Here is a 15,590-nt window from a genome sequence, read left to right on the forward strand (position 1 = left end):
CTAGTCAAAAGATTTACAACCTCAAAACAAAAGGCCAGCTCCCTTTCTCCGTTTGACAAATGCAACCAAACGGTTATTTTTTGCAAATGTGGCCCCTTCCAAATTTCACATGAATTTTGAGGTCGGGGAGGATTATTTTATGACACTTTACAAACTTGTCCGTTCTTTTACGAAAATAGCCTTTCGACAACTGAAAGATACTCTAAGGCTATTTCGGCAAGAACGGTTTAAGACACTGCCAAAGCTGGCTCGGCTTATTGTGACCAAAAGACCAAACGATATTCACCTAACCGCTGACTCTTTGTTTTTTTTCCTTCAAATTACAATAAAACCTGGTGTTGCAAACACGACCCTTCAGCGCCTCGGGGACGAAGATTTTTAAGGCTGTGTGGGTCAACTGGACCAAAATCCTAAAAAAAATGACCCAAGATGGCTGTTTATACAAAGTCAGCCTTTCGGCGTCCCTTTCGGGAACATTCGGCTATTTTAGACAAAAACAGCATCACCCGACTTATTTATGACTCTTTTTATCATTTTTCAAAAATAGAAAACTCAATATTGCAAACACGACCTTTCAACGCCTCGGGGACGAAGATTTTTAAGGCTGTGGGGGTCAACTGGACCAAATCTTAAACATGACCCAAAAAGTGGCTATTTATGCAAAGTCAGCCTTCCGGCGTCCCTTTCGGGAACATTCGGCTATTTTTGACAAAACAGCATCACCCGACTTATTTATGACAAAATTAAAACTTTGACATGTTTTTTGTTTATTTATTTGTTTTTGGTTATTTTAGCAAAAGGGGAGGTTGGACCCGATGAGGGTTGCCTACGTATCTCACATCCGGTGAGAATCAAACCCGCGTAGTTCGGGACATCATGAATAAAGTAAATAAACTTTTTTTTATTATTATTTATTTTTTGAAGGAAAGACTTATAAAGAAGAAATGGAGCATTTTTTCAAAGAAGGATTTCTAAAGGAATTTTTTTTTGAATTTTGAAAGAGAAACTTCTAAAGAAGAAAGAAAATATTTTTGGAATTTTACTTTCGATGAAAGAAATGCTTCTAAAAAATATTTTTGAATTTTGACTATTCTTTTCAATTTTGAAAGAAGAATGAAAATATTTTCGAATTTTTTGGAAGAAATTAAAAGAAAATATTTTTATTTTTTTTTTAATTTTTTTTTAAAACAATCAAAAAGACTTTCTAAAGACATCAATAATGGAAAATATTTTTGGATTTTTTCTTGAAAATTGGGGGTCTAAAAAAAACTTTTCTAGAAAGGAAATAAAGAAAAATACTTTTTGGATTTATATATATATTGCAACAAATAATAAAACCACGTTCAACGCAAGACTCTTTTTATTTTCATTTTTGGAATTTTTATAAACAAATAAATAAATAAATAAAACTATTTTAAAAATAACTCTTTTTTCATTTTCATTTTTCATGGCAAGACAAACTATTTTTCTTTTTCTTCTTCTTTTTTTTTCATTTTGAAGACAAGACAAAGTGAAGATTTTTTAGTTTCAACAAAATGACCAACTTATTCTTCAACCTAAAAATAAGGGACTCTTTTCTATTTTTTTTCGTTTGCTTTTTTGAGCGAAACAAACTATATATAAAAAAAATATTTTTCTTTTCTTTTTCATTTTTCCCAAAATTTCGGCAGAATTTCGCCAGTATTTGGACATTTTTTCAAAACAGAAGAGTAACCCTATACACTGCTATTTTCCTTTCTTTCTCTCTTTTTTTTTTAATTTTTCCCAATATTCAAAACCGGTCATCATGCAAGTCCAAAGCAAATAAATGCACAAGCAGTGAGTAGGATGCATCAGGATGGTCTTTTCTGTTTCAGGTTGCTATTCCTAGACGGACCCAACCCCTGTGTTGAGTCCCCTAAGTCAAAAATGCACATGATGCAGATAAGCGTTCCTACTAGGGATCCGGCATGAAGTTGAGTTATTCTAGGTTCAGAACCTGGGTGTTTGTTCTAGACCTGGCTTACCCGAGCGGACAGCTCGAGCCGAGGGGCAGCGTACCGGGAATACAGAAGCTTCACCGGCTTAGCAACTTGTTCGAACTTCGTTCTAAATTGGGATTTGACACTATACAGAAAAGAAGTCGTACGAATTACACCCTTCTTCATGATTCAGAAGACTCAGAGAGGAGATGAGTTTCGGCACAGTTTATATACAGTTCACATAATATCAAAGCGGTAAAAGGCAACCAATTAGCACATTCAGCCCAAACATGTAACAAAATCAGATAAAACCAAATATAACAATTTATACAAGCTCGAATTTTTAACCCTGAACCAGTGGTTCTGGGTCAAGTTTTATCCCCAGCAGAGTCACCAGAGCTGTCACACCTCCTTTTTCCGCCCGCGCCGCACGCAAAGGGGCATGGAAGGGAGTTTTTTCCAATTAAAGGACAATCGAAAAGGGATTTGTTTATTTATTTCAGAGTCTCCACTTGGGAGATTTAGGGTGTCCCAAGTCACCAATTTTAATCCCGAATCGAGGAAAAGAATGACTCTGTATTACAGTCCGCGAACCAGAAATCCGGATAAGGAATTCTGTTAACCCGGGAGAAGGTGTTAGGCATTCCCGAGTTCCGTGGTTCTAGCACGGTCGCTCAACTGTTATATTCGGCTTGATTATCTGATATAATACATATTATAAACTTATGTGCAAATTTTATCCTTTAGCCGCTTTTATTATTTTTATTTATTGTTATTATTTTACGGAGAATTGCAACATTGTGAAAACGTATTTCAAACCACGTCACAATCAATGCACCCGTGGTTATCGACACCTTTTGACTCCGTTGAGATTTGGATTTGGGTTACATAAATGCACACCCATATTTAAGAAAATAATTTGTTAAAGACGCGCCTAGAGCGACTAGCGTATTGTTGTTTTGGGAAAGGCCGTAAAATTTCACTAGACGGCCAACTCCGATGTTCTAAATAATTAATACATACATTTTGTGAGGGCCCCGCAATCTATATGTTTTACTAGGCGAGGCTCATCTCACTTATTTTAAATGGACAAATCTTAAAGCGACTACATTTTTCTATTAAAATTAGTCTCTAAAATAAAGAAATAAAATCCTAATTAATTACGAGTTTTTTTTTTAATTTTAAGAAAGCATGGCGTACTAATTGCTAGATTAATACAAATATTGATGAAAAGGAATTTCACTTAAAAAATTTCGAAATTATAAATAAAATAAAAATTCGACAACTAATATTCAAAAGAATCAAATATAGCTAAATTAAAACTCGCATTGTTATAAAAAAAAACTATTGAGATTAATTATTCACAACTATTTGAAACTAGATTTAACCATAATTACTAAAGCTTATTAGAAAGTTTATTAAACTTAAATGTTCTTCTAATCTTGTTCGAACTCAAATCATGCCTTAATGCCTAATTCACGAAATTTAGTTTAAATTCATGCCTTAGCTAAATTTAGCTACTTGTTTCACGATTAACCTACTGTTGATAATCTTAAAACCTTCATAACTAGTGAATTAACCCATTTTGCCAAACCTATTCATTAAAGACTAATTTATGTTATTTTCTTTTATTCCAATTATTATTCAGTAATACATGAAATAGCCTAAATACAATCTATAAAAGGAACAAAGAAAAAGCGAAATTAACACTTCAAAATTCCATTCTTCATATGTATTCATGCTTCCACATTATTAACTTGCAATAGCTAGTATTACAGTCGTGTACCTGATATTGGAAGCAAAAGAAAAGGGAGATCAGCAGAAATTCAGTAGCATACAACAACAGCAAACCCAGCAGCAATTCGACCCAGATTCAAGGCCCAGAAAACTTTGAAGAAAACCGAACAACTCAATAGAACAAACCCAAAAGTATGTAAACAAACTAAACAGCAACAACCCACGCGTGTATTAAAACCCGAAACTAAACTCGTTTCTCACTTTGTTTTTGTTTTCTCTTTTTAAACTCTATCACACTCTCTTCAGATTTTCAGAATGTATTCCTCTCTCTCTAAGTAAGTCTTTCAAGTTCAAGTCTAATATTCAAGTCTTTTTCTTTTAAGTTCTCCTCTCAAGTCTTCAAGCTCTTTTTCTTCTCCCTAAAATCTGATCAAGTCTCTCCTATTTATTACCATCTTTCAGCATTTTTAAACATAAAACCCACTATCTTCCCATTCATCCCCTTTTAATCCCACTACCTAATATTTTGTCCCCCACTACATTAAACAAATACCCCATTATATCTTGTCCCCATGCTTATATTAAACAATTGCATTATTCCCCACCATTATATCTTGTCCCCATTATTGATTATTTTAATATTATTTTAATCCTAATTGACAGAGCACTCAAAATAAATAATTGTTCAGAATTTTAATTCCAAAATACCCCTCTGACCTTACTGAAATTACCATTTTGACCCTGAAAATATTGTAATTTACTAATCTACCCCGTCAGCTATAACAATTTCAACTAATCAATTCTAACCAAAATATAGCAGCTATAACCAATTCCTAATCAGATTTTATGAACAAACTCAAACTACATGATGAACAACAAAGAAATAATTGGAATTATTTTGATTGAACAATCTTTAAACAACAAATCTACTTTCAGATTCAACAACAATAACAAACAAGTATATTCAAATCATGAGCTCAAATTCAAATTAAACTTAAACAAAATAAATAAACAGATTCAAATCACTAAACTCAAACAATCAATTGATCTTCAAATTAAATCCAACAAAATTACAACAAAGATACATGATTCAAACTAAAATCAAAAATTAAAAACTAAAACATAAACTCACATTAAATCACTGAATTAACATGAACTTCAAATAAAAAATGAATTAGCATGTCTTATTTAAACAACAAACATGTAAGATTCAAACGATTTAAACTAACCTCTTCTATATTAAAATTAAATCCTTTTAAATTAATAAAACAAACTGAAAAAAATAATTAATTGAAATTCAACTTAAATCTAACAACACTATAATTAAACTAATTAATTTCTTCCTAAAAATAAACAAGAAAAATGAAACAAACTGAAGAAAATAACAAAACGATAAACATGAACTTAATATCGAACATATCTAATTTCAGATCCGAAAATATCAAACAAATTACGGACAAAAAATGAAACTCAAACCCACTAACTGGATCGAAATGACGAAGAACTTGGATGAAAGCAAATATGTCCGGAGACAATTATTGCACCAAAATCACTCGAATCTGCCCGGAAACTTAAACAATAAACGAAGCTCGATGGAGGGGTGTTTGGCGATGACGAGAACTGAAGCAGAAGCAACAAAGCTGCCATGGCCGCGCGAAGCTGGAGAATAAGAAACATCGAGCAGCAACAGCGAAGCTGCCATGGAGAAGAAGCAGCCAGCAGCAGCAACAAAGCTGTCATGGCTTCTGGCACGCAGCGACATGAAGCTGGAGGAGAAGAAACAACCAGCAGCGACGGGCAGCGACAACTCGACGATGACGAAGCTGGAAGAAGCTGAAGCATTGAACAGTTGCAAGTGACGAGGAAGAAGAAGCAGCGAGGAGGCAACCATGGCTGTTTGAGCTCAAGCTTGACGTAGCTGAAACGAGGAAGAAAACGAAGTGTGTGTGTGTGTATACATTGCTGTGTATGTGTGTGTATTGTGTTGGTGTGTGTATGTGTGAGGGGGTGGTTGTGAGGGGGTGGTCGTGGGGATGAGGGGGAAGGGCAGTAGCCATGGGAAGCCATGGGAAGCATGGGGAAGGTTAGTTTAGGTTTTTTTGGGTTTGGTTTTGTTTTTGTTTTGTTTTTGTTTTGTTTTTGGAGAAAAAAAAATGAAAAATAAAGAGGTGCTATGGGGCGGACCGGGTCGACCCGTGTTGAGATGGACCGGGTCATGGGGAAGGTTGGGTATTTTTTGGGCCTGTGGTTTGAAATTGAAGAAGAGGCCCAATTCCGATTTTCTTTATATATTTGCTCTTTTTTCTTCTTTTGTTTTTCTAAAACTAAATTCTAAAAATCCCTAAGTTATTATATAGAACTAAATTAATTTATAAAATCGCAAATTAACTCTCAATAACAATTAACGCACAATTAAGTAATAATTAAGCATAAAATTGTACAATTGGACATTAAATGCTAAAAATACAAACGATGCATATTTTTGTAATTTTTATTCTTGTAAAACAAACCTAATTATTCCTAATTGTAGAATTAAATCCTAAATGCAAATGCGACATATTTTTATATTTTTATTAATTTAAACAAATAAACATGCATAAACAAAAATACAAATAATTATACAAAAATACCACAAAAATTCAAAAATTGCACACCAAGGAAATTTGTTTTTTTTTTGGGAGTAATTCTTTCATAGGGCAAAAATCACGTGCTTACAATTAGGTCTGAAGTCCTCACCTAAACAAAATGGCCTTGTCAGCCTCGATCTCGGTCCTCATAGATACTAGAGAACGGGACTTTGCTAACCCGGTGCACAAGCTTTATAAGCCCCCCTCGGAATAGTCGAGTACTGTTCAAGCAAAGCAGGTGATCCACGGTGAACCAGCAGCCATCAATTTTGCTCACGAAGACCCGGAGGAGGATCACGATCCTCCATATTGAATGATGGGTCTGACCGAGGGACACCTCGTACCTCTTGTAGAAGTCTATGATGACCGGGTCCACCGGTCCCAATGTGAAGGGATAAGTGTCAACATTCAGGTATCCCTCGACATGGGTGGTAATGGCCTCCTCTGGGTCAGGGACCCTAAGGTTTTATCGGCCCAGTTGCAATCTACCCGAACCATAGAGAGGTTCTCTTCATTAATCGAACAGATGTATCTTGAGAAGTATTCACACCGACCCAGTACATAAGAAGTTTTTTCAACCTTAAAATCGTTATTTACCGAGCATCCTCCGGGGATAAACATTTTCAAAGGGGGTTCCTGTACTGGTTCATCGATGGCAGTATGCAAAACCGTTTCTTCGGCCTCAGTAGTCGATCGCAAAGTAGAAGGTGTTTCTTTTTGGAGAATGGTATTTGAGGTCTTTTCCATTTCTTCAAAAAAATGGAGGAGGAATAGAGGAAGAGAGGAAGTTGAAGGTGAGACGAAGACGAACAAAAGTTCTTACAAAACCAGGATATAAGTGCCAGAATTTATTGAGATTCCTAAGGTACGAGGGTAGAAGGTTTGGATGTAAAGTTGGAATGAACAAAAGAAGAGGTATTTATAGTTTTTCAACGACAGTTCGCATCCAGGAGTGGCCGGCCGGCAGCTGACAAGCATTTAATGCCATTAAGACTTGACTGACGAGACGTTTCATTTATTTGGTCGTTTTTGTCGCGGGGTATCGAAGTAAGAATCGGAAGCTCATGTCGTTTCCGTCGTCTACTCTCCAAAAAATGAGGGGACTATTTGTATACGGTCGAAATCGAGCTTGCCTACGACATGGTAGGTTAGGCTCGGAACATGGAAATAGAGGACTGAAGATCGACCCCAAGTCCCAACGTGCTAGAACCCGGGGTCAGAACGTCTGCCTTCGAGAATATCGAGTCCGTGATCCCGGAATCGATCCTAGCGCCGATCGAGCTCGAAGCAACATTGTTAACATAGCCAACAGAAGACCGAAATATCCGTGACCGGTCGGATATTACGGCGGGAATCTCGGCACTTATCAATAAGGGAACGACATCAGCTAATCAAGAGATTTTTTACCTTTTATAGAGTTGTACCTAAAGTAGGACTCCTCTATTATATAAATGGGGTCTGATAATTCATTTAACATGTTCTAACACGCATTCTAAGGCAATATATTATTATCTCTTTAAGCTCTTATTCTTCTGTATCTTGATACCGATCGAAGTGCATCCAATTCGAGTGCGACTGATCTTCCAAGATTGTAATTGTTCAATTCGTGTGGTTTAAATTTACTCTATCATCGTTTATTTCAATTGCAACTTAATTTATCGCTTTGTGTCAAGTTAATCCGCATATCCTTAAAACTAGTTACAAATTCAATTGTTATCAGAATTTGTGGGTAAACATTAACCTTTTAATACATGAGGCATGCATTACACTGGACTCCAAATAATTAAATGGAGATTATTCAACAGACACAGAAGAAACTCCAAGTTTTGTATCATGATGATGTAAAAAATTTCACATTCTTAGTGTGATTTGACCTGCTCTAACAGGTTATCAATTCTCTTTTCCAGGTAATTATCGACCTATGTTTACTGTGAAAAGTTACTTGCAGATGGTTTTTCAGTAACCCGAGAATATGAATTCTACGCATCAGTTAAGCTGTTAACAAAACCAACGATGACCTCATAATAAGTAAATGTGTGCCTAGTTTTCTCTTGGGTTGAATTGTTCCTGCCAGATATTCCTTAACTAGTAGTTATGGCCCCATATTTCTTACTTGACTCTGTTTTCAAAGTAATCACTAGTGTAATGCGATGCAGTGAATTAAAAAATTATGAAGAGAGGGCTGGTGGGCAGCTAATGGGAGACAAATGATGTAAGAAATGGTGTATTAACCATTCTGTCAAATGAGAATGACCACTTCATATGGAGCAATAAGGATTCTTGTGTCTCTTCTCATCGGCTTTTCAGAACTAATTTCTTAAATTCGATTCCACAAGGTAAAGAATCAGAGAAAAACCTAGAGAAGCTTGTGCATCATTAACTTGACATCTAAGATCGATTGGTTCGAGCCACGAACGCTAGCAGATAATTGATTTACCAACTAATTCAGCTTCAGAGCAATAGTCATGTGCGCATAAATTTTAGACTTGAAAAGAGAGGGAAACGACACTCCTTTGCATTGTCCCGTTATCCATAATAGTAATACAGAACAAACACACAAACCAGTCACTAGAACAACCTATATTGAACGATATAGAAATATAGATTTCCAATTAAACCAGATGACTATATTCATCCTTGACACTTTATTTAGCTTTTATATTCATAGTAATACAACAGCATATCAACAAACATTTCCAAACAGCTGAAAATCCCTATGACAAGACACTGGAGTATCATGAAGGGCTTATTGTGTACTAATGGAGAAAGGGTTCCACAAACATAAAAAGCATGAAAGTGATTAGGACTTTTATTGGCTTTTAGCATTAGCCTCCTTTGGGATGTCATTTATGCATCAACTTCAGCAGCTTTGCCAGATGCCAAACCATCAACACATTCACCGCCGCCACCACAGCTGCTACAACCACTGCTTTTAAACCTATTTCCACAACCTCCTCCACAACCACCACCACAGCCGCCGCCGCCACAGCCTCCACAACCACTGTTATTCAACCTACTTTCAGAATCATACCCACAACCACCAATACCACCACAGCCCCCACAGCCACCACAACCACTGCTTTCGTACATACTTCCACAGCCTCCCCCGCAGCCACCACTGCCACACCCCCCACAACCACCACTCTCCAATTTGTTTCCACAACCAGCACCACAACTGCCGCAGGCCCCACTCCTCATAACACTACCGCAACCACTACCACAACCACTGCCGCAGCCTCCACTTATAGCTCCTTTTGCTGGTGCTGCAATGTTTCCTTTGGTAGCCTCCAGGTCCAACGGCATTCCCTTCTCTGCCTCAGATTTCAGATTAGCTTTGTTGCCTTCTTCATGGCTCATGTCAGTTTCTTGAGTTGAAAAATCAATCTCTTTGGAATGTTTGGCACTGCCTACCAGGCTACTATACCCTTCCTTCCTCAAAGTATCACAAAGTACAAAAGCTGTTATAGAACCAGGCAATAGGAACCACTCCTCTTTTACCTGATTTTACAAGGAAAATATATTTCTTAGATAGATGTGATTCCGCGAGATGAAACTGGAACAACAGTATAAACAAATAGCTTACATTGATAACTCCAAATTTCAAGTCAATCAATGCCAATGCCTTTCCATAAGGGTCCTGTGCAGAGAACTCTATAGCTGTTAAAAAATCATCAGGACTCCTTTGCTTTGTGCAAGGCTTGTGCTCATAATCCAGCTTCTGACCAGGGAAGAATTTCACCTGTACAACATATGAGTGCGGAAACTGTTAAGTCATGGAGAGTCAGAACAATGTAAACTTTTGGAATCATTACGAATTATGGGTAACAGCGAACAGATTTAGCTATTTCATGACTTTGAAATAAGTGAGTAAATGAGAAGCTGTACAAGAGAACTTTAACCGCAATACTCATTCATAATATCGGAAACACAAATTCTTGAAATTGCTGAGAGGCCACAACAATGATGTTAAGTGTATAGCTTTACGGTGACTGAAATTGTTGTGTCTTAGTGTAATAGCATTTTGCAGCACCAAGAACAACTACCAAATTCAACAACTTACTATATACTAAGCTCTGTAATGTTCCAAACACAAAATTTTTCCTCGAGGAAAAAAATAGCACGACAAAATGTTTCCTCGAGGAAAAAAATAGCACAACAATGGCTGGAACCATCGAAGCAGAACTTAGAGGTAGAGCCTCTGTTACAGAGTGTTAGCAGCAAAGCCATGTTCCTAGGAAAACCCAGTGGGAACATGAGATGAAACTAATATGACAGATAATTGGTGTTTTTCAGCAAAGATCCATTCTGACATATCTGATAGGAAATTAGTCATTCAATAGATGAGTGTAAGAGTGACAATGGCAGATATTAAATGAGAGTGGTAACCGTATTTTCCCCTAGTTTTGAACCCTAGAAAAAAGGAAGATATAACAGATAAACACTCACATTCCTGTGACCAACCAACTCCAAAAGGTGGCCATCATCACTGCTGGATTTTTGTAGTTGAAGGGACCACTGAGCATCTAGCAGCAACCACTCTTTCCCTACTAACTCAGCAAGAGAATGTACCTCGCCAGACTTGCTTATGCCAATTACGTCCTTCTGCAATGTAGAATCATTTTTCCCCTTTGATTTCGTCGAGTCCCTACAGTGGAACCATGATGTTCAACAGAATTTCAAGCAGCAAGGAGAAAAGGTAATGACAGTTTCCTAACTTCTCATACTTCCACATGTTTGGTGAAATTATCGGTTTTGCTTAAAACTTTCACCAAGAAACAAAGGTCCTCGCACATTTGCAATATAAGACAGGTCCCCCAATACTGAATTAGGTTCATCAAAGAATTCATAAAAGGATTAAACCCAAGTTCGTTTAAAAGAGAAAAAAGCTTTCTGAAGAATTTGATTGTGACACCAAAGTCGCAAATATGTCAGATGAAGCCACAAGAAATCATTATCATGAAACCGCAGTTAATCACAAATACAAGCGGAAAAAAAAAGCAGATAGTGCATAGATAACAGGCACATTTATGTTAAAGTCCCTAACTAGAACTGCATCAACAGCATAAAACGATTAACATTAAGTACCTCATTTGCAGGCTAATGACCTCATCACCAGCATCATCGATGACACCAGTCCAATTCTTAGCATACTGAATCCTCCCAGGAAGAGGGAAAAAGCAAGAAGTTTTGGAGAATGCTCGAGAACGAACAAAGTGAAAGACATATGGTGCTGCCATAGGCGTTGTAACTGAGATTGCTACTCGTAAATAGATTGGCTTTAGTGTTTCCATTTTAGAGTTTGGAACAACTTCCACCCATTTTTCCATTGTAAGTTTTGAAGTTGGGCAAATTAAATCTTCTAAAGAGACTTTAGCAGAACCCATAGGTTTCACAGAATTTAGAATAGGCAAACCAGAAGATGAGTAGGACATGAGATCAAGAAGAAGATGACCATTAGGTTCACACTGGAAAGTAGCAACCTGTTTTTCCCCACTGATAGACAAAATAGTACGTTTCCTCTTTGCATTGAATATTTTATCAGGCTGAGTCTTGCTAAATGAGATGAAGAAGCTTCCCTTGCGCCCTTCTGGTAAGTTTCTGATATCTACAAACTCTAACATAACCTGTAAATAATTAAAGAAGTTAATAAAAGTTCCAAATTACTGTAAGAGTGACTAATTTGAATATAAAACCACTTCAACAAGAAACATGGAAGCCGTGTAATTGTAAGCAATAAGTAGTTTCTGTTAACTGATCAGTGATCTAGAAATCTAGGCTACGCATTGAAGTTTTTTGTAACAGAGAGCAGCAACACTCAAGATAGGCAAGGGTACAGTTAAATGCATTGACACCATACCCACATTCCAAAAAACGAGACAGATAATGATTGTTTTAGATGTCATCGTAGGGGTTAAAGTTGTAATAACTTTCTACACTGGATGTAAATCTTTATATATATTGTGAAATGGCTCCTATGATCTCTAGCTTTACCAACATACTGATGAACAACAACGATCATTCTTAACATACATATATTAGGTTTCAGCACATACTCCAGATTTCTCATCCTTGTACTGATTACTTCAGATGTAAAACTGGAAACGGAAATCATAATATGTAAGCATCTCAAATATATCAATAGTATCAAATCAAATTATAAACGATCTCGAGAAGACAAAAACAAAAGTAGAAAGATGCAGAGAATTACTTCCACAGCTTCCATCCCAGGATAATGCATTATCTTTTGGTGCTCGGGCAAAGTATCTTCCTTCTTGCTTACTGTGCTGGAGAAGAAATGAGTATTCCTAAGAGGAGATGGTGCACTTCCTCTATACATTGCACCTGCCCTCCAATATCTTGAACCATATGTTTCCTCCCACTGTTTTGTAGTTCGAGAAAACCCTGTATCCAACTTTTTCCCTTTCGTTCGGTCTGAGTCAGTATCATCATGTTCTAACACCTTACCCATAATGACAACAAGGTCTTTGCAATAAGAAGCAGGATGTAACTGGTGAGTGTGCCAGATAAGGTCTATGTCATAAGTTGGAACAGTAAAGCTCTTAATCGATCTTTCTTTGTTTCTCCGGATCAGATGTAAGAAACCCTTGTATCGAGCCACAGCACCTTCAAGATAGAGATCATTGTTCATGTGTGGTCTAGACACCTGCAAGAAAGAATAACGCAAAATTAAAAATAACACATCTTACTTGTATAGATCTCCTTATCAAATTTCAAATAAAAGGAATCATGCTTGAAGCAACGATATAAAGAAAAAGGAATTCTATGTCGCTGCTTAATGGAGTAGATAATAAAATGAATGCTACTAAAATCACGCATGGATAATATGATTTTAAAAACAATTGGCAGGAAAACAGCTGAAGTTTTTTCTCCGACCTCCAAGACATATATTAACCATAAGGATGGGATGACAGGCAAAAGGAATGCCCCCTAACCTTTCCAGCTCTGGATTTCCCTATTAAGCACTTTCGTAATGTGTGCTAAACCATTCTGTTCATATTGTTCGGCATAAACCAAATGGTTCTCAAGCTTTCAAATAAAAAAATGAAGCTAGTGAACTCTACAAGTCTGACTGCTGATATCCTGTGCTAGACTCAAAACAAAAGTGTTAGCATCCTCTTGCTCACCTGGTAGAAAAAAGGGCATTGCCTCTTAACAGCAGAGACTAGATCATAATCATTGCATTGTTCAACCTGTATAGGTTTCACATGGATATCTTCAAAAAGAGCTCTTTCTGAGTCCAAATCATAAGGTTCATTTGGATACAAATGTTGCCAGAGCTCTTCAGTATCCTGTTTTGATTCCGCTTTCACAGAAGATACAACATCATGGTTGTCAAGAATTCTCCCATATAATTTCTTGCAGTCAGTCTTGTATCTAACCTGGAAAAGAATGCAGAAGAGGCATTTAAGTGTACCTAAAATCTTTTAGCCACAGAAGTTATATAACAAATGTTTCACTAGTTGAGGCACTTACAGGATTGAGCCTGTGACAATGCCAAATCCATTCACAATCCAAAGGAACAACCAAAGGTCCTTCAAAGAAGGGGGACTCAGAGTGTTTTGCCAACAGCGGTAGCCAACATGAGTAGTACCTGAAATTGCAATTTTATAATACATGTTCTCTAAATAGAAAAAGGATAAAGTGAGCCACGCCAAGTTCCCTAGATGCAGAAAGAATCTCAAATCCTTTTTGAAGTTCACACAACATAACAAATCGACAATAGGCAAATATATAAGATAAGCAAGTGTGGGAAAAATCTAAAAATGATAGTAACTATCATAGTGTCATATACCATAATACTCTAAAGAAACGAAACATTAACATGTAATATTATCTCAGACCAGAAGAAAATAAAAACGACTTATAACACTGTGGAACTACCTTTGATGAAGGGGGTTCAATTGATCCCCTTTGCCGAAAAATTGCATTGTGCAAAAGGGTTAAAAATAATTTTTTCGTATGTATATAAACTATTGAATCATAGGTTCAAATCTTAAGTGTGATATTTCTACATTTTAAAATCCCCTTACTCAAATTCCAGGCATTGCTATTGACTTATATAAAGTAAACATTCCAAATAATCAGTTATCATAGTCAGAAAACAAGTAACCAGGGAGAACGACATACAAATTACGTATTACCTATGAATGGCCTTATCCAGACCACGTCCTTCATACAGCCAACGGTTCCTATCAACGGTGGCAAGAAAGTTGAGCTGCTCTTTAGCTGCAGCAACAAGGTCCACATTTATCACAATCTTCTGTGCTTCATTCCACTCAAACTGTTGCTCCATCTCCATTCTTTCTTCGCTAATATCCATTCTATTGCCAAATCGAAGCACAAAGAAGTATCAAAATCAAAAGGATTAAGTATAACAAATACAGAACAAAGTTTTGGATTAATTCATCGAAGAATTCAAATTCTAGCGCATAAATTCAAATTCTAGCGCATAAATTCAAATTATTAGAAACTCGGTTACTTTTCCTAGTGTTTCTCCATTTCTTTTAAGGATATCTTAAAATAATTTTACAAGATAAAATGATTGCTATATTACGTGGATCACTCTTTCACGCTGCACTAATATTAAATTCACAGCTGTTGAACATCCAGATGAACTCATAGAAACGTTCAGTGACAAAATCTCAAAAATGAAAACAGCTCGCGAAAAACTTCACAAATAAACAGAAGGAAAAAGAGAGACAGTTTAACAAAATTAGCAAAAAGGAAAAGAAAAAAGCGTATAATCGCTTAATATGACGAAGAGCTTAGGAAGAATCTCAAGTAGCAAATAGACAAACTAAGGACTCAAATAGAAAACAGTAACTGAGGCAGTTTATACTCTAAAGTAAATCGGAAAGAGAGATAAACAACGACAGAAGAAAGAGAAAAGTTTAAGTCTACTTACTGACCGGAAAACGGAAGAGACGACGATTGCCGGAGAACTCCACCGGAGATGGCGAGTTCGTAATTTTGTTACTAAAGTTTCACGTCTTTTGTGATGTGGAATTTGGAAATGCAAGATGTTTTACTGAGCAATTTGGATGATCGTTCAGGTTTGAAGTTAGAATATTTATATGCGACGAAGTCAGTGCGATGAAGTGTACGATATCAGTTGATTATGACTTGATAGTGACGTACTGACGTGGCCAAGTACAATATATATTGTGTTCGGACAAAACTGCCCTTTACAAACGAAGCAGAAATTTCTTCGGAGGATATAGGAAAAGTTTGACAATGACCTCTT

At 36.6% G+C, this 15,590-nt stretch overlaps 1 protein-coding gene across 2 annotated transcripts; it reads right to left on the bottom strand.

Moving 5' to 3' along the window:
* Positions 1 to 8,930: 8,930 nt before the first annotated feature.
* Positions 8,931 to 15,389, bottom strand: LOC104233188 (glycine-rich domain-containing protein 1-like). Of its 2 annotated transcripts, none has more exons than XM_009786535.2 (9): positions 15,256 to 15,389; positions 14,488 to 14,667; positions 13,820 to 13,937; positions 13,471 to 13,725; positions 12,534 to 12,989; positions 11,411 to 11,949; positions 10,772 to 10,970; positions 9,909 to 10,064; positions 8,931 to 9,823 (listed from the first exon to the last, which is right to left on the bottom strand). In XM_009786535.2, exons 2-9 carry the CDS (start codon positions 14,664 to 14,666, stop codon positions 9,173 to 9,175), a joined length of 2,553 nt encoding a protein of 850 aa, XP_009784837.1. In that variant the 5' UTR covers position 14,667; positions 15,256 to 15,389; the 3' UTR covers positions 8,931 to 9,172. The 2 variants fall into 2 exon arrangements, with proteins under 2 accessions (XP_009784837.1, XP_009784838.1); XM_009786536.2 differs by having other exon boundaries at positions 15,252 to 15,389.
* Between the last annotated feature and the right edge of the window lie 201 nt (positions 15,390 to 15,590).

The sequence above is a fragment of the Nicotiana sylvestris genome, chromosome 2, assembly GCF_000393655.2.
Source record: "Nicotiana sylvestris chromosome 2, ASM39365v2, whole genome shotgun sequence".
In the NCBI taxonomy this organism is placed as follows: Eukaryota; Viridiplantae; Streptophyta; class Magnoliopsida; order Solanales; family Solanaceae; genus Nicotiana; species Nicotiana sylvestris.